The sequence below is a fragment of the Lepeophtheirus salmonis genome, chromosome 5 (genome assembly GCF_016086655.4).
Source record: "Lepeophtheirus salmonis chromosome 5, UVic_Lsal_1.4, whole genome shotgun sequence".
Classification (NCBI taxonomy): Eukaryota; Metazoa; Arthropoda; class Copepoda; order Siphonostomatoida; family Caligidae; genus Lepeophtheirus; species Lepeophtheirus salmonis.
The window spans coordinates 8575256-8594750 of record NC_052135.2 but is presented as its reverse complement, the minus strand read 5'-3'; the positions used below and the strand labels follow the sequence as shown (position 1 = coordinate 8594750).

Below are 19495 nucleotides of genomic sequence, written 5' to 3'. Positions count from 1 at the left end.
ATTCTTTAGGTAGAATATACACAAATTGTTTTTTGGTCATAGCTGTACATAAGACCTGTTTAAATTTTAACTTTTTTTCAAATCTTTCAATATTTAATTTATCCCGTTCCCCAAAGTCTATAGAAACTAATTATTTGTATTCTTTTGACTATTGCTTCGCAATGGCTAATCGTATAACATTGATATGGGTATCGAATCAAAGCCAATAAGCAGTGCTTTAATTTGTATACTTATATTATTAACTCTTTATTTGTGTCCATGGGACATTTTACCTCAAACATTAAAAAATGCTTGTTTTTTATATTTTTCCCGGTCTTTTTATGTATTCTCTTTAGTTATTATTATCTTGACGTATATGTATACAAATATAGAATGAAATAGAATAAACTTCATTTTTTCCTTGTCAAAGCTAATAACTCTATACAAAAAAACAACAATACAATTTAAACCACAAGAAATACATGGTTTTTTAATGGATTAAATTAGATTTCTTGAAACTGATTTATTTATTTCTGTGTGTTATTTATGTTGCAAAGTCACGCATGAGTTTTTTGCCTCTTTCAGCAACATCATTGGTTACTTTTACTGACTTCACAAACTCCCATGCTGCTATATAGTTTTCCTTTTTTCTCCCCTGTGTAATAAGCCAGTCAATTTTCAATCCGAGAGCACCATAAAGAAAATGTGACTCATGTCCTGCCAAGTCTGTGGGAGAAGTAGCTTGAGTGATGACTGAGAAAAAACTGGCTTGCGTTTTTAATAAAACCCCAGCTATTCGGGTTTTTATAGGCTCTCATGTGAACAGAATATGGTGAATGTTACTAATTCCTGAGTCATATACCAACCATGATTTCTCATTTTCTTCATAACAGAGATTACTAGTTTATTATCAATATGTTGATAGAGAAGCATGTTTTTAATCAATTGAAAATCGTGGATAGGAGCATCAGCGACCAATTTTGCTGTTATCCAGTGCCTTGTATTTATTTATTCTCCTAGTTTAATGCTGTTGTCCTTTGCGTATTTTAGTGAATATAAAAATATTAACTTTTTCATAGCATATGTATTCTTTGCAATCCGCCAGTCTCGGTGAATTGCATCGGTCTTGGTCCAATGAATACTTTGACTAGGTTTCTTACCGATAATAATGAGGCACAGCTTCACTTTTTATCTGAAGTCTGCCCTTGGAGATGTCTTCTATAAAAATTGTTTATGGTATTACTTGATTTTTTCTTCATGGGGTCCAAATCATTTTCAACATTAGCTAAAATTCTTAGATTGTCCTTATCTAAACTGGACCAAACTTCATTTAATTAACCAAACATTGTTTTGTCTGGACACTGACTCTTGCCAAACATAGCCTCTCCTACTCCTCCAATTATCCCCTCTGATATATGATCTTTGCAAGTGTAGTAGAAATGGTTTCACCCAAGTTTGTCTTCAATCAGTTTTGCTCTACCGTTGTTGATGCCATTATTGCTAGATATGGTGTCAAATCCTAGACCAACAATGTTGTTTTTCAGGTTCCATGTTTCCAATAGGTCCAATATATTCTTTTATTGTAGAAGTTAGATGGAAGTTGTTAGGAAAAACACACCTCGTACTATTAAGTACTATAGAGCACCTGAGACGAGTAACGTGGGAGTATTAACTATTACGTTTTATAGTATATTAATTGTATGGTATTTTATTCTATTTTGGTATACATATACGTCATGATAATAATAACTAAAGAAAATACCTAAAAAGACAGGGGAAAAAATATAAAAAACAAGCATTTTTTAATATATGGGGTATAATTTCCCATGGGTACAAATAAAGAGTTAATAACATAAGTATACAAATTAAAGCACTGTTTACTGGCTTTGATTCGATACCCATATCAATGTTATACGATTAGCCATTGCGAAGCAATAGTCAAAAGAATACAAATAATCACGTTTTTTAGGCTTATTTTTAGAGCCCCCAACAATAAATTTTCAAGACCCATGCGGCAGGCATAGCCATGGTCTAAAATCCAAATGAATGGTATATTTAGTTTCTATAGACCTTGGGAAACGGGAGAAAATTAAATATTAATAGTTTGAGAAAAAAGTTAAAATTTGAACAGGTCTACTATATGTACATACAAATCTACATATTACATATATGATTGAAGCAATTCATTGTATATTTAATGATCTCCTTGCACCATAAAAAAAGCAATGCAGCTACGAATTACTTGTGGAACCATAGGATACGAGATGCTACTTCGACAATAATTTCCTTTACCAAATCTAAGTACATTGAGAGGACGGTTGGAAGTTTTAGACTTCATTCCTTTTGTTTAGAGGATGTAATTACTTTGTTGAAATAGTTTTAAATTTAATATATAATATATTTAGTTGACAGTCTTTTTATATATCTTAAAGTGAAAGCTCAAAGTTTTGCTACTAATGAAAACCATTGTTCTTTATAACAATCAGCACTTATAGAAGACGCACTGTATTCATTTAATGTCAAAATATAAAGAGAACAAGGATTTCCTTTGTTCTGTCCGAAATCTTTTTGAGAACTTACACCTTCATGGAAGAGATAAAAATATATAATTTGTAGGTGGCTCAAATGTCTAAGTGGTAAGAAATGCGAGCAAAAGATTAAAAAGGAGACAAATTGTTTCTTCATTCGTGAATCCTTCATTTATTTGTATTTTATTTTCAATGAATATATTTAATTGTTAAATAATTAAGTAAACTGAAACAGTTTTACTTTATTCATTTATATAAGCTGAGGGTTTTACGTTATTAGTTTATATTGTTCTCTTTAGATGGCGCAAATGATGACCAAACTCTCATTTTCTAAGGCACTGTATGTTTGGAGGCATTATCAGGATACACTGTAGTTGAAGAATATAAAAAAGACCCAAGGACGGAGAAAATTATTGAGACACTTTCAAAATGGTTTGTTAACTTTGGATTTTCTAAGAATCTGAGATAAGATCAAGGCACAACAGTCTTCTCGTCCCATATGTTTAAAGAATTTTTGAACAAGAATGACATCATTTGGTTTTCATCAAGTCCTTATAATCCTCAAAGCAACAAAATGGCAGAGGGGGCCGTAAAAAATATGAATAACCTTCTTAACAAATGTGGAACCAAAAAAATTGATTCGATAGAATTTCGAGACGTGCTATTAAAATACTGAAATATACCCCGCAAGTACAGATACTCTCCCAATTACATAGTCACATGGACAAACCTAAGATCAAAAATCCCATCACATAGTAGTATACCAAAGAAAATAGTTTATGACGTCCCAAATAAATTATACAACATCTGTAATACATCCAAATTTTATTACGACACCCGTACTAGGGATTTATGCATATTGGATATTGGAAATCAAGTTCGGATACAGAACCCTGCAACAAAAGTATGGGATTAGGTTGGAAGAATTATAAAAAGAGAAAATCGAACTTACCAAATACGCCTGGAAAATGGTAGTGTTTGATGTGAAGAATACGAAATTACTATAAATCGCAAATATACCTGAGACATTGTCAAATACCATCAAATCCTAGAGGAAAAGAAGACTCCTAAAAAGAGAGTTAAAAAAATATACTTAATTATTTTATTAAATTTTTGAAATCTTTAGTTTATATTAATATTGTGAATGGAATTGATGCGTATGAAGAAAAAAAAAAGAGGAGGGGGGGACGATAGTGTATTGTACATACTGATAATTTAATATTTAGTTTGTAATTTGTAGGCAAGGAGATTACAGTATGTATACATGTTTATTGTTATTATTTAAAATACGTCTTACCGGTTTAGAATATGAAATATATGTGTGATACGCGTGTACTGATATAGAAGTCTCCCATTATTATTCTAGGAGTATGTCCGTAATAGAAAAAACCGTTCCCACTTTCTGTAAAAAATCTTATACATCTCTACATGTAATCTAAATGAATACATGTTATTTTTTAAGTCAAATAGACTCATTGCAGTACTATAATGTTACTTGTATCCAATCCGTGCAAATTCCAACTCTGTTGAGAACATTGTAAAAAATATATCTATTTATTACGTCTAATTAGTAAAAACAAACAAAAAACAAAAAAATCAGTATTACATGATTTTATCTATTACATACTCAAGGGCGTGTTTTCATTTAAATTATATCTAATTAGAATTGTTCTATTCTTACTTTATCATTCTGAACTTAGTGGTATTGTTTTATACCAAGTTAAAGTTGTATCTAAATAAATGGTGGTTTATAAATATAATTATTTTAATTCAAACTAATTAAAAAGCACTATGAAAAACATGATGTGAAAAAAGAATAATATAAAGTTCATCTCAATTATTCTGGATTAGAATATGTATAGATCTACAAGGTTATACCCTTAGATGTCTTGCAGTTCCGGTTCTTGAACCTCTAGATATTATATTACTTCTCTGTCTCGATTCTTGTTCTTTTGTTCTTATATATGTAAAATGAATAAGTAAAATTAAATGCATATTATAAAAAATAAATTAGCTTCAATAAATAAGTCAATTTGTTGACTTTGTTTTCTGCAATTGCAGCGTTTTCCAATGATTTTTTGACGTCGCCAGAGTGATACAATTGTATCTGAGTTCCCAATAGCCAAGTGATTCTTATGGAACTGGAAAAATGGTTTTAGGCACCAGACAATGTAAATACAAATGGAAAGGGGTGTAATAGATTAAGAATCCAGGTCTAAGCATGGCGGGTCCTTATAATATGATAACTTTAATATTTCTTAAGCTAAGGTTTCCTAAACTTCACTATGCTGAGCTCCTCTACACTTATACATTTTAAACTAAGGCCCCATTTATACGAGTTTTCGGGGCTCATGTTGGAACTTAGGGTTATACAAACTATGTGCATAAGAAGGCTACAGCCCAGTTTGTATTTAATATAATTTCCCGGGTCCAAATTTTCTAGAGATGCTCCTTTTTTAAGTGCCTGTTACCAAACTCAGTTTATATAAAAAAGAACCCAGAAAGAAGACGGGAACCAAAACCAATAAAGCTGAACTGAGATCGAAACCATTGAAATGAAGGAACCGGGACCGATAGAACCGCTGAACCTGAAGCAAGCACAAGCTTGTATACATATAAGAAACGAATATCGCTATCTCTCATTTTGGTGATTCATTGTTATCAAAGAAATATATCTTCTTTTCTACAAATGCACAAGATAACTTATTTATATAGAGCTAAAAGATAAAGAACTGAAACCATGATGTTTTTCAAACATTGGACTCCAGACGGTTTGAAAATAAACCAGGAAGTTTATTTCGAATTTTGAAAACAATTGGACTTATATCTGTCCTTAAAGCTATTGCAAACCAAAAGGTTTGCTTCTAATAGAATAAGGTCCTACTCTACAGTTTTGAAAGTTGTATCTTGTTGCTAAAAACAAAATTAACCGATTAGAGGAGTTAGTTTAATAATTAACCACTACAAATATACATGTTATTCAATCTATATGAATATTTATTAATTATTTTATGTTTATCTACCACCCGTAATACTTTCCATAGTAATTATTATAAAGTAAGAAAAATTACTGGGACGCTGCAGTACTCAAGAGTCTTGCTCGAATTGAGATGGTTATTTAATTCCAAATTATGTCTTCCTGCAAAAGAGATCGTTAAGTATATGATAAACATATTGAACTTCGAACAGAATTGTTTTTGTGATCTTTGATGTTGCTTAGGATAACTTTTTAATCATTTCCGTTTATTTTTTCCATTTATATTTCATTTTAAAATTAGATGGTTAAAAATTTAACTTTTTGCGAGTTGGGTAAGCCCTTATTATTTGAGATAGAGTATTATGTAGGAAACCACTGACTTTTAACAAAATTTTAGAGAGAGTTTCAAGGATATTTCAATTTCTAAGGCAAAAATATATAATAGAGTTGAAAACAAGTATACAACTCATGATAGCGTTTTTAAATAATACAAGGCATCTCTTGGATGCAATAATAGCTTTCGATGGAGAGATAATCTGATGAAAAAAAGAGCTTATATTTAACTGGTCATTTTTTCCTGCTGTTCAAGCCTGGCGGCTCATGAAAGCTAAAATAAATGTACCTTTACTTACATCATATAAATTCTACTAATACTGGCGATAGATTAATTAATTATCCGTCATATATCGGGATCCCCATGATCTTTGGAGATTCTTTATTAACTTATTTTAATCAGAAATAGATAAACTATACGCCTGAATGTTTTCCAATTTCACCTATAATTATCACTTATAATGGGTTAGATGTTTTATTGGGAAATAATTTCTTTTCTGTACAAATAAATTATTCTCAAAAATACTTAATTTCTCTAAAAAACAAAGGTGGATATAAAATATACACTGGTTATAATATATAATAGAATCATTCATGAGTTTATAATTTTTTTGCAAAAAAAAAGAGATTGCCTGCATTTTTTAGTAATCTACAAGACCGATTAACAGTCACAATATCCTTATCTATCGAAAAAATTATTTTGCTTGATACATATATACCTGTAGTTGCAAAGTATCGTGAAGCTAACATTGAAACGTTGAGAAATTTAATTAAACTATCCCTCAACCACACCACTGGTTTTTCGTAAAATAAGATGTATTGTATCATTTTTAAAGTCATTTTCACTTTTTTTGTATAAATAACTAAATTACCTACATTAATTATTTCTTATATAAAAGGATGCGTATGGATTAAAATCTTAGTTCACTATCTAAATCTTTTAATTTAAAAAAATAAAATAATATAACCAAAAATATCAAATATTAAAATATTTGATATTTGAATATATAGACGTATCGCACCTAGGTTAAAACGTACCAAACCATAAGGATAGTACCGAACCGAATTGCGGTACAGTTCCAAAACGTAATAGCTATACTTTAAATATTTTCCGTTGCAAATAAATAAATCTTTCAAAAAAATTATATAATATATACTAAACATTTATCCTGCATATATATATTTGGAGGTGTATAAAATATGTTCTAGAAAGTAGAGCGACATTGTACACAAAGTTGCAGCCCAAACATGATTTTATATTTTGTAAAGCTATTATAATATATTTTTTATTATTATTGAGGAAGGGAACGTCTAATTGATAGAGTAGTAATTAGGGCATCTTTTCTTGAAAGATGGAGGGTCAACATACTCCAAAGTATTTTATCAAACTCATAAGCTTGAAGAATATGAAGTGGGAATTATGCAAAAAATTATTATATAAACCAATAAGGTCTATAAATATAGTGGTAAACGTAAAAACAATGAATGATATACTGCAACCCTTCAATCTTAATCAATTTATTTCCAATAAGAAGAAGAATTTATTTGGCTTCTATTTATTGGAAGTAAAATGCTTAGGGTTGAAAGAAGTCTCATTGGTAAGAAGTGTTCTTACTGAACAGAAAGGGGGTACAATCTCATGGCCTGTATGACTAAGAAGAAAAGGTCCTCTAGGGATTTTCGTCAGGAATACTTTGAAAATCCATTATGAATATTAGGAAAAATAGGTTGCAAATTTTGTTCAGAAGTGGTCGTTTGACCTTGTCAAACTTTTTGGAGGAAAAAAAAGAGGAAGCAAACGAAGAAGCTTTTCTCCAGGAGAGGAACAAAGATGAGGAATTTATGGTCATTGCAGACAAATTGGGGATTTTTTAAGAAGGCACAACACAATATCCATGAGTAAGTGAAAAGACAACAAATATTTAAACTTCATTTAGTTTGTTTTACTTGTTTTTGTTTTTGATAATATTTTTATCTATTTCTATTATTTGAACAGTATGTGAATTTGAAATAAAGGAATAAATAATAATTATAATGAAATATCCAAGTTCAAAATTATTTGCAACTATTTATCTATTAATAGCTGATTTTTATAAATCTAAATACTTTAACTAATATGAATATAGGTGTATTAAAAGGGAAACCATTATTTTTCCAACAGTTGTCTCTAGTAATATGTGTCTTGTGTTGCATACGTTAGATCCATTTATAGTATTTATTTTATCTACAATAGTGCGTATTATTTACGCTAGAGGGCGTTAGATACATGAAATTTCGTACTTAGAAACTTTTACGTCACTTTTGTGATTGTTTGACTAAGTATTGTTTGAGTGTGCGTCAAAGATGGCCACCAGCCTTGACCCACACTCAAACAATACTTAGTCAAGCAATCACAAAAGTGTCGTAAAAGTTTTTGGAATCAATTCGACGTTTTGCCGGTTTAAAAGGCGCTGGTTTGAGCCGATGTGTGATATAGTCATGGTGAACAATGATACGTCTTCTCTTGTTCTTTTTTTCGAATTTCTCCGAAGACTTCAGGCAAAGAAATTGTGATGTGCCACTCAGAATTGAACGCCCTACAATACTCAAGTGGAACAGTCGCCAAATGAACCATTTTGCCGAAGAAACATGCGACCATTTGCTTCGAAGTGCTTCTTCCACGAACAACTTTTCTAGATTTGGCTCGTCTTCGAAGACCCACACTCTCGATTGTTTTTTGTTTTGAGCTCATACACATTGATCCAAGATTCGTCACCTGCGACGATCTTATATACGTCTTTTGAAGTACCGCAAGCGTATTTTTTTCAACATTTATTTGCACAAATCGGCATGCGCCTTCTTTTGAGCGATTGTCAAATTGTGCAGGATCCAACGAGAACAAACTTTTTTTTTAACGGCTAGGTTTACGTGCAATATCGAATGAATGCTGGCGGAAGAAAGCCCAAGTATTCCTCTATCTCACGATATGTCTCATGACAATCTTGCATTATCACTTCACGTAAGACATCAATGTTATCTGGCATACCTGCCATTTTTGGCCGACCTTCACGGGGTTTTTCTTTGAGCCAGTGCCGGCCACGATTGAATTCATTAAACCCAATTTTTTACAGTGCGATAGGATGGTGCTTCATCGCCATATAAAGATTTAAGTACATCAATGCACTCTTGTCGTGATAATCCACGTCCAAAGTTGTGAAAAATGATCGCGCGTAAATGTTCACAACTTAATCCCCATTTTTTTGGCAAGTTATTTTTTCAAGTCACTGTAAACAACACAAATGACGTCCAAAAATTTCGAGTACGCTTATGCTACAAAATTGTCAAACTTACCAAAGGAAATGTGAAATTGCACCTGGCAACACTTAGTGTAGTTTAGGCCAGAAATATATAAATCAACCTAGGTATTTCATGTTCAATGCTTGTAGCTCTTAACAAGCTGAATATGAATAAGTGAATGGTTTTTTTTGTGTTAAATATGGTTTTTGAGGATTTTATGTCTAAATTTTTTGAGTTTTTAACCTTTATATGCCAACTTTTGATTTTGAAAAAATTAATAATTCAAAGTAAAGTTAGTTATTTTTTTTCCCCTAATTTTATGTCAATTTTAATATTCAAATATTTCAAAATGCACGTATATGAAGCACCAATGTTTTTGTTTTGACTGTGAAGTGGGGTGCTTTTCTGATGTAAAAATAACTCAAAATGTAAACGAAACATGTTTTCAACCTCCTTGGTCTGTTTCCAAGCTCGATTTTTTATTTATTTAGAGTGTGGCTAATTAGTCACATATAGGCGTAAAAGGTTAAAAAGCTAATTACGAATCTAAAATTAGTTTTTTTTGTATCAAATCTCGTTTTCAGAATTTTTAATTTGAAACATTTAAGTATTTTAACCTTTTTATAGGCTTGAGCCCACTTTTGACTTTGAAAATTTAATCAACAATTCACAATAAAGTTAGTTTTCTTTTTCCCAAATTTTATATCAATTTCAAATATGTATTTATTTTTGATCATTCAATTTGGAGAAAATGTAATCCAACGGTTAAAAAACCGACATATTGTAGGGTTTTTGTACTGAAAATTAATAACGTCTTGACTTTTAAATTGTTTTTACGCCAAAGTAACTGTTTTGAAGAGCAAATAACCAGGGTTTAATTAACATAAGATTATTTACTTTCAAAAGATTTAGTTCGAATGCATAATCGATTTGAGTTTTTATATTATTAAGGAAATAATCAATAAAGCTTTCACAAAATAGTGCTTTAAAGCTCAATTGTTTATCTATTTAAATTTATTTACTATTTTGGGAAAAAGTAATTTCGGTTTTTTCACATTATTTCAATCCATCATATGAAAAGTTACAATCATCCGATTCAGTTGATAACTTGTTTCCAAGGAAAATCTATCTTCATAATGCCCTTTTCGTAGAAGTCCTTGAAACTCGGACAACCAATTTTTACACCCCTCGGTTGTTGCCAAATTTTACAACCAAGCGCGTTAGGCATAGACAGGAACAGGTGGTCGTCACTTGGTGCCAGGTATTACAGAGTGGATGATTAAGATTTTCCAATTCGAGCTCACTGAGCATCATCAAAAAATTTGTGCGGTCTGGCATTGTCTTGATGAAACACAGTTTCACTTCCATTCGAGTTTCTCTTTGTATCCAGCCTTCTGCAAATGGTTCAAAAGGGTTTTATGATCAATATTCAGCTTCTGGGCGATACTACCACTGCTAACATGACGGTCTATCTCGAAATTTTCCATGATTTAATTTACAAATTCGACGACCAGCCTAACAGTGCGTGGTGCATCATTCACTTTCACTACACCAGAACAAAATCGCTTGAACCACGTGTAAAATCGTGTAATACGAACTGTAACAATATCGACCCGTATATATTTCAAATTTTCTTGGTCGCTTTCGAACTGTTAGTCCCTTTCGGGTAGTAAAAAGAAGAAATATGAGGAATTTCTTCCTTTGATACCTCCATACTCGACCCACAAGAATTCACGACTGAACCGGCCAACCCCAATACTGTCAAAAAGGGTTTGTAGTATAAACATACACACACCTTTACTATGATTTATCGCATTATCCGACATGATCAATAATGAACAAGATATACTTAGTTACGAAAAGAGTGGTAAATGCAGAATTACTTTTTCGCCAACCTATTATATATTTTCCTCCTTATTTTACAATATAATGCATTATCATGGAATTTTAAACTATCCACACCCTAACATGGATATTTGAAAAACTAAAAAAAAAAAAATCCGCTTTCAAAAAATAAAGGAATACAAATCAATATTGCAGTATTAAATACTCTTTTGTAAGTTAAAAGACTAATTAATAGTTTAAGCTTCAGAAAAGTTCCTTTGATGTAAAAAAACAATTGAAAACCGAGGCGTCATTCTTTTTCAAACCATACCCCTAGAATAAGATGGGATTTTTAACCTTTAAACTTCATTTTTAGAGAATGTGATTAATGCATATAAAATATATCCGCATATTCAGAACGAACATCAAATTTTGAAAAAAGAAAACTATAATTACTATGAATGATTATTATTATTTTTATTTTTTATCCATCACTTTATATAGACAAATATGTACCAAACATATATAACATTATGTTAAAATAAAATTTTTAGAGGGAATGGTAAAATAAAATCATAAATAAAAACTCTAGTTTAAAATTATCCCCCACAATGAAAGCCCCAAGATCCAATTTGTATTCATTTGAAACATAAAACACTGGAAAACAATTTTTACAAAAAATTGCAAACATCGAAGGAGCTAAAATAAACACGCTATAATCATTATCTAAAATATACATACAACCGACTAACATACACAAATCAAGGAATTTCCTTTGAAGTAAATCAACTTGCTATAATAAATTAGAACATAGTAATGCCTAATTTATTGCACAGATTTCAGTAAAAATACTCAAAAATTTACAATCCAAAATTTGCGAAAAAAATATTTGATAGGGAAAAAATAATTTTGATTTTTAATTGTCTTTCAACCCCTTTCAACAAATTAAAAAAAATCCCAAACCAACGTCAACGGGTTCTTGATTTGATCCACACACAATAGTGAAATTGGGAGATTACCAACATTATAAAAATAAATAACCGTTCAGCCGCATGATGGGTGATAGATGACAAAAAGCTATTTTCAGTCGAATGAAAGGTGATACTAAGCTTCGTACATTGTCCAGGGGTCATCTTAGAGGATCCAAATATCTTTGATGGGATGAAGTTTGTATGTTTCAACGACAAAAAATTTACAAATTAATATAAGATATTAAGACTTTTAAAAAAGCACACATCACAAAATAAAGTAATGTGAAAAAAAAAATGTTGGGAGATTACCAACATTATAAAAATAAATATCGTTCAATATGTCAAAGACCGTTTTTTAGGCATGATTCAAAATCCGTCATTTACATCTTCTTATTTTGAAAAAAACTTTTTTACCCGTGATAGATGACAAACAGTCACTGTTCTTCACCAAAACCTTAACCCTAACATTAAACAGTGGTTCTCTACAGCATCAGAATAGCTAAAATCCGGCGCAGACTAAACGAGCCACTTCTTGCCATTTTTTCTCCATTTCGTTAATCCTAGAGACTTGTTAAATAACGTGGTGTAAAGGTAAATAATCAGCTGTTCTTTTTTTTGTTAACGCAACTTTTATATAAATTAACCAATACCTCTCGAAATACAATTAAAGTCATGTTTAAAAACTTCTTGACAGCCAGGGTATATTCAGACTTAATATTTTAATAAGTGAACAGCATCATTGCAAATTGCCATACATTAATTTTCTCTGTACATATGTATCTAAATATACAGGGTGAACACAAAATACTTTTGTGATATATAATCACATATAACTTTTGTATATCTATACTTAGTAACCTAAACTTTTGCAAGAGTACTACTGAATATCATATAATAATAGGCAAAAAAAAAAGAAAAAAAAAGAGTTTAAGTGTCGCCTTTTCCAGAAACTACAGGCTTGAGTATGTTAGGCAAGAGATTACAGTAGCCATTGCGGCTATCTCCACGAGAATGTTGCCCCATTACCAAATTACTCAGACTTTCAGTACATCAAAATTAGGATGGACTTCTTGAAAACCTTGTCTTCCAACATTAACTAGATGAAAATAATCCATTGAATTCAAATTTGGGCTGAATGGAGGCTAAAACTTGTTGCTCCACAAGATCCGGAAATGAGTCTCATTCCAATTTTGTATCATATTTGACATGAGATAGTGAGTAATATCCTTAGGTAAGGCATAAATATCTTAGCTAGAGGGGGAATTCCCACACAAGTGGACACTTTTCCAAAAGATGGTCGCACGAACTAAATACTATTAATTTTGTCCCCAAAAGATAAGGTGTACCTTACTGGACGACTGATAGCCACCTATACCAACACTAACTCTAGCTTTTGCATTCCTTAGATACGTCATAGTGAATCAGACCTTTATTGACCAAAATCCGATGATTTTGTGAGGTTCAATAGAACTACAATAAAATAAAACTTTAGCATCACTAAAATAATGTTAGGAGGCATGCCAGACTTCAATAAATTAAGAAATTTCTTACATCTATTTACTTTCTTTTCTCTGTAAAATGAGCAACCAATGTTTTAAGAAAACTTTGTTGATAATTAATTAATAATTTTTCACGAAATTTTTTACAATGATATCTCTAAATTTCTAATTGACATATTAGTTTAATTTGATGTTATTTTTTAAGAGTATTGACGCTCCGTCCTGTACATAGTACACAATATGTTGATCTTCAATTATTTAATTAAAGGGCGTTTATTAAAAAATAAATTTATAAATAAAAGAAATCGTCTATTTTCTAATCGATTTTTTAAAATTTTCTTTTTCTTTTAAACTTCTTTAAGCAATATGTGTTGTATTAAGAGAAAACTAACCTTTAGTCATTCTTTTGGAAGAGAGAAGGCTTATTAAATTTTATAAATAGAAATAATTATGTAATTAAAATAGTTCGACCTAGCCCTTCTTTCTCTCCAACGTTTTTGGACTTGATGACAGCGTAGACGGTGCTCCTGGAGAGCCCAACTGCTTGGTGTGCACGAATGGAAATTCGTCAATCATATTATAAATTTATTTTCTTGACTTGTACGTAAGCTAGAGAGCTCAGATGTATTTTATTTTTCTAACTAATAACTAATAGTATCACACTGCTAATGAAGTGCAAAAACGGTGCAAATATAATTTTGCACTTTTAGCCTCAATCTTCCCCTGATCTTCATCCCCTTTGATAACATAATGTAGGGTATGTTCTAGGGGAGGTCTATTCAATTCCAGACTCTCTAATGACTCCTGGAATAAGCCATGGAAGCTGTACTGGTTAAAACTCCGGAAGACTTTTGCATACGAGCTGCAAGTCAGTGAGGAAGTGGCTCAAGTGTCTGAACAAGGGGACACACATGTTTCAATTGTAGGACTATATTGAGCATGTAAAAACACATTCATTCATATGCTAATACAAACAATAATTATCTGTGAATGTTTTTTTTAATTGGACAATAATTATAAACCACCCTGTATATCTAGTTTGTTAAGAGCCTAATAAGAAGTTAATAATATATGACAGGTTTGTTGATACAAGGAACGAACGTCGATATTGTATTAAGAATATAATTATTAATATTGGGAGTAGAGTAATAGGTTTTAGATATATACGGAGTATTTAACAAGTATTACTTTTGTAGTAGTTGTTAAATACATTAGAAACGGAATTTCAAGCAATTTCATATTTAAGCATTATATAACATTTCAAAGAACATAAACCTTGAGAACTTTAGTATGCTTAGATACAATTAATTCTGCATATATTTGTTGAATCAAAAAAGGGCTTACTCAGAAGCTCTGGATGTACCTCACAAAATTGAAATCCAATCTTTCTGAATATTACCTCATCAATCTATATTATCAATATTCTGTATTCCAAAAAGGAAAACAAATTGAATTTATATTCTTTTTAAAATAACATTCATTTTGAATTACATAAGTACTTACTGTATTTATTTCCATCAAATATTTATTACCTTCGTAACTAATAAATTTATTTTTAGATTGTATAGAGTCCAACGGAAATTTTAATTTAACTAATTAGAAAAAAAGAAACATAAACTATTTAACTTATAATTCTGAAATAAAAAATATCAATACTCAAATTTTCGATATGCTAGCATCCCTATTGAACCTGTGTGCTCTCCCGAATTTCTAGCTAATATATTTACCAATGCAAAACTGTAAGGAGAGTAATACGGGGGGTTTCTTTGGAAGTTATTTTTTATATTTGTTTAAGAAAAAATTGTCAATTAGTAGACACTAATTGCTCCGGGAAATTCCGTGTACTAGGGCTAGTTTTTGATAAGAAAGTGTCATCCCTTTAGCTTTTATAAACATTCACTCAGCACTAGGAAACCTGTATTATGTTTGTTATTTGACTTGTTGTCATCACCATTGCTCTGGACTGATAAATATATAATGTACTTACATAATATTTATATAACTTTAAAAAAGAAAATTATTCTATTCACTGCAGATCCCACTTTGTAAATTATATTAGTACCGTTTTAAATATCTAACAGAGATCTACGTCATAATTGGATTGTCCCATGCACTTATCTTGCGTAATAGATGTACTTCCGTTATTTAAAGATGTGTGCTCAGCTGATGTATTTTATTTCAAGAGTGTTTTTTTCTGACATAATCAACATTGTAACCCTGACAATTTGAAGAATGTTTTGGAGGTTTCATTTGATCAGCTAATATGAGTTGTGACAAAGGAGGAAGGAGAAAATGATATAAACATAGACATTTGATGGAATTACTCTGATGTCGATCCCTGATGCTACTCTAAGTCCAACAAGGGCATACTATCATAACTCTGCAATAAATCATCAGGGTTACGCTCCGTCTTATATGAGCACACACGAATGTTCAATCATATAATTGAATGTAGTAGGAAATGAAGTTCACTCCTCAGGAATAAAATAATAATTACAACAGCTGAGGAAAAGAAAGTTAATTCTGTAATTTTTTCAAAATAAAAATAAACGTGCCGGCTAAAAAATACACACGATTTACTCCTACATCATTACTAATTATGCTCGCTACTCTTATGTGATAATAAATCTAGTATGTTGTTGAGCCAGCGCAAGAACATACTATCTTGACAAAAGCTTGAACTGAGATATTTAATTTTCAATTTTTGGTTAACTATACTTCACCAATATTGAAGGTAGGAGATTCAAGTTTTTTCAAGTATATTGTCAATTTGTCTTATTATTTATAGCTATTATAAATATTAAATTTACCAGATAACACATTTTTTAGGCAAAATATCTATTATTCAGTGCTAAACTGTACTATCTGGGCTGGATCGTAAAATAAAATATAAAAAATTTGAATTTTAAACTTCAACAAGATATAATTTATTAACTGGAAATATAATTTCAACAAAATTAAAACTATACATAGATGTGTGTCTGATCTCTCTTAATAATTAATGTGGTCGCCCTTAGCGGCAATTATGGGTTCCAGACGGTGGAAGGCCTGTCACTCTCTGCAGATGTAGTCCTCTGCCATGGCGTCCCTGTGCCGGATGACAGTGGATTTGAGAGCCTTTGGTATTTTGATGACGACGGACAATACAACCCTTGACATGCAGTAAAAAGGTGTAGCCGAAAAGTTGGGATCTGGGATGTAGGGGGGAAAAGTGTCAAAAAAGACTTTCAATAGCACTCAAAAGACTACTTCAAAATATTTTTGCAACGGAGAGGATAGGTTTCTTTCATTGCTAGTTTCAAAATTGGTCTCTCCACCCTGACAAGGCTCTTTACACCCACTTTTTGATAGCTCTCTGGACAGTCTGGTATGAAATCCCAAGTCTAGTTTGGCAATTTTGATAGAACCCTTCTTCCTCTCCAACGTTTCAGACTTGCTGGTGGCATAGACGGTGGTCTTGGAGACGACAAACTGCTTGGAGTACACGAAAAGAAATTCGTCAATCACATTTATGTGTCATTTTATCGATTTGTACATAAGCGAGAGACTCAAATTTATTTTGTTTTGTAACTAATTGCTTATGTTTTAATATATCAAAATATGAATTAATTTCAATCACTCAACCTTAATTAATTATTGAATTAGTAAGGATTCAGATTTCTATGGGCCCCCAGTAATGTATACTTCCTTCTAGGTATAGGAGCTGCCGAGTATCGACCCTATACATATTGAATTTAAGAGAACAATTTCTCCTGAGCGTGTTGTCCACTCTAAACTCCTCCGCTTTAAAAAATTTGTTCAACTTTATTTACAACTTTTTATAATTTGACGTCCTTTAAATCATTTATTTAGTTATGCTCATTGTTTATAAAAAAATAATATTTATTTTGATAATATTTTCATTTTGTTTTCATACAAGTGTTTTGAATCATTCCACATTTAAGCCATATCTTTTTATGACATATACTTTTTTTATTGTTAAAAGTTTCTATTTGGACCCTGTTCTACTATATAAAAAATAATATATATATATACGTCGAGGCTTTCGCCTCGACGTAGTTGAGAGAAGGGAGTAATATTCATTTATAGAATCCTGTTATAAAAGGTATAACATTCAGTTGCTTTTTTTCTCAAGATGCTTGTAGAAGACGATGAAATCAAAAAAATTGAAGAGGAGGAAAAAGAAGAAGAAACGGAGATAAAGAAGGCGGGAGAAGAAGCTCAGGAGAAGAAAAACAAAAAATCGCCTGAGATAAAAGAGAATGATTCTGAGGTGTACAAAAGTAGTTTGAAGGAACCAAAGGAAGTCGAATCCTCCAATCTTTCAACTTCCTCCTCCAATCCTGGAGATGGATCTACGAATAAGGATGGCAAGGGGACGAAAATTTATCGAAAGTCATCAAATGATGGAAATTTGATTCTCTTCTTACCTCAAAGGCATTTATTTGTGTCAGAAAAGTTTGTGGAGCCCATAATTGGCGTTGCTCTCATTCATCAGAGCCTTGTTTCGAAAAATCTAAAAGTCTTTGCTCAAGTCATTCTCTTATTCAGGTACGTGATATTTCATTTCTACTTTTAAAAAAATAAAAAAATTGATGGTTCTTGAATAGAAGAATAAAATACATAATATTTTGAATAAGTTGCATATTGTGATAAGGGTTGAAAATAAAATTATATATATTTTTTCCCTTTATGCATATTTTCGTAGAAATTTGTATGTGATGTTATTATTTAAAAATATATATATTAAGCATGATTGAATTAATTTCACTTCATATAAGGAAGGAACAAATATGTTTTCATACATAGGTTGGGAAACTATTCGACCATCTAAGGAGAAAGGACTCAAAACTTGCAGCATGACCTAATTAGGAAAAAAATGATTTTTATCTAAAAAAGAAAAAAAACAACTCAAAACCAAGGAGTGATATGTTTTTAATATTATTTTTAGGATTACTTTTTATTCTTAATGTCCTTCTTTACAAGCAATAACAGCTTCGATATTCCACCGAACAGATTGGAAGGTATCGACGATGAAGGCCGTGTCCATGATGACAGCTTGGAGCGAATCCAATTTTAGATGAGAGATACGCTAGATATTTTTCTTCTATACACCCTAAACTATTGAGTACAGGCAGTTGAGGTCAGGTCTTAAATTGAGCTATATGTAGGAAGGTTGGAAGTCAGCCAAATTATTAGCGTGTAAGTTTTGATTGATTTTTTGTAATGATCCTTGTATTGGTCAGATAGAGTTGCACTGATTAAGTCTGTCATAAGTCAACATTGAGTTCTAGAGAGTAATGGGCATTGCAAATTGAGCTTCGTCGTTCCATTTTGATTGTTCTAAGTTGTATAGGACTGTAGTGGACTTATTGATATTATATGTAGTCCGGATTAGATTCCAAGGATCTCTGCATCAATCAATGGAACCGGCGCCGAGGAAATCACAGACAATTTACCTTTTTTGTTGTTGATCCGACATTTCTACACTTACAGACATGTGACTATAAGCAAAACGGATTTATTATTTTATTTCAGCTTTAGTTTGGTTGTTTAAGGAAACCTTGTAATTAAAAATAACCGGGGTAAAATTTTATAAAACGCGACTTCATGTTTTGTTTCCTCACTCTGTATATCATTTATCATAGTATGAATATTATATTGAATTATTTCCATGTCTATATATACTTTTTTAAATTTATGCGTATGACAAAATATAATGCCTTATGTGCAATTTTCAAAATATTTTTTTAAGGTGTTTTAAATGTAATTATTATGAAATCTCTTGATAAATAATTTTTTGTAGTACAAGTTTATTATTTAAAAGCATTACTATTTATATATTCTGATGATTATTAATTTACAACATACTACAATTATACGTAAATTTTAACTTGACCAATATACAAATAATCTTTTATTCAGTACCAATTAGGTATACAGTGACTTTGTACATCAATTTAAAATGAAGCATCTTAGAGTTTTAAACAGAAAAGAGTCCATTACTTTTCAACGAATAATAATAATATTATTTCATAAAATCTATATTCAATCAACTAAAAAAAATCAATTTTAAATTAGTGAGTATATTCATATTATTAACAAGCT

General features: G+C 31.0%; 1 protein-coding gene across 1 annotated transcript in view; it reads left to right on the top strand.

The window, feature by feature from the left end:
- The first annotated feature begins 17293 nt into the window (after positions 1 to 17293).
- The window catches only part of LOC121117058 (phosrestin-2), a 48246-nt gene continuing 46044 nt past the window's right edge, over positions 17294 to 19495 (top strand). Inside the window, exon 1 of the mRNA XM_040711356.2 lies at positions 17294 to 17938. Coding sequence (XP_040567290.1) covers positions 17523 to 17938 — 416 coding nt within the window. The 5' untranslated portion in view covers positions 17294 to 17522. The remainder of the gene's footprint in view (positions 17939 to 19495) is intronic.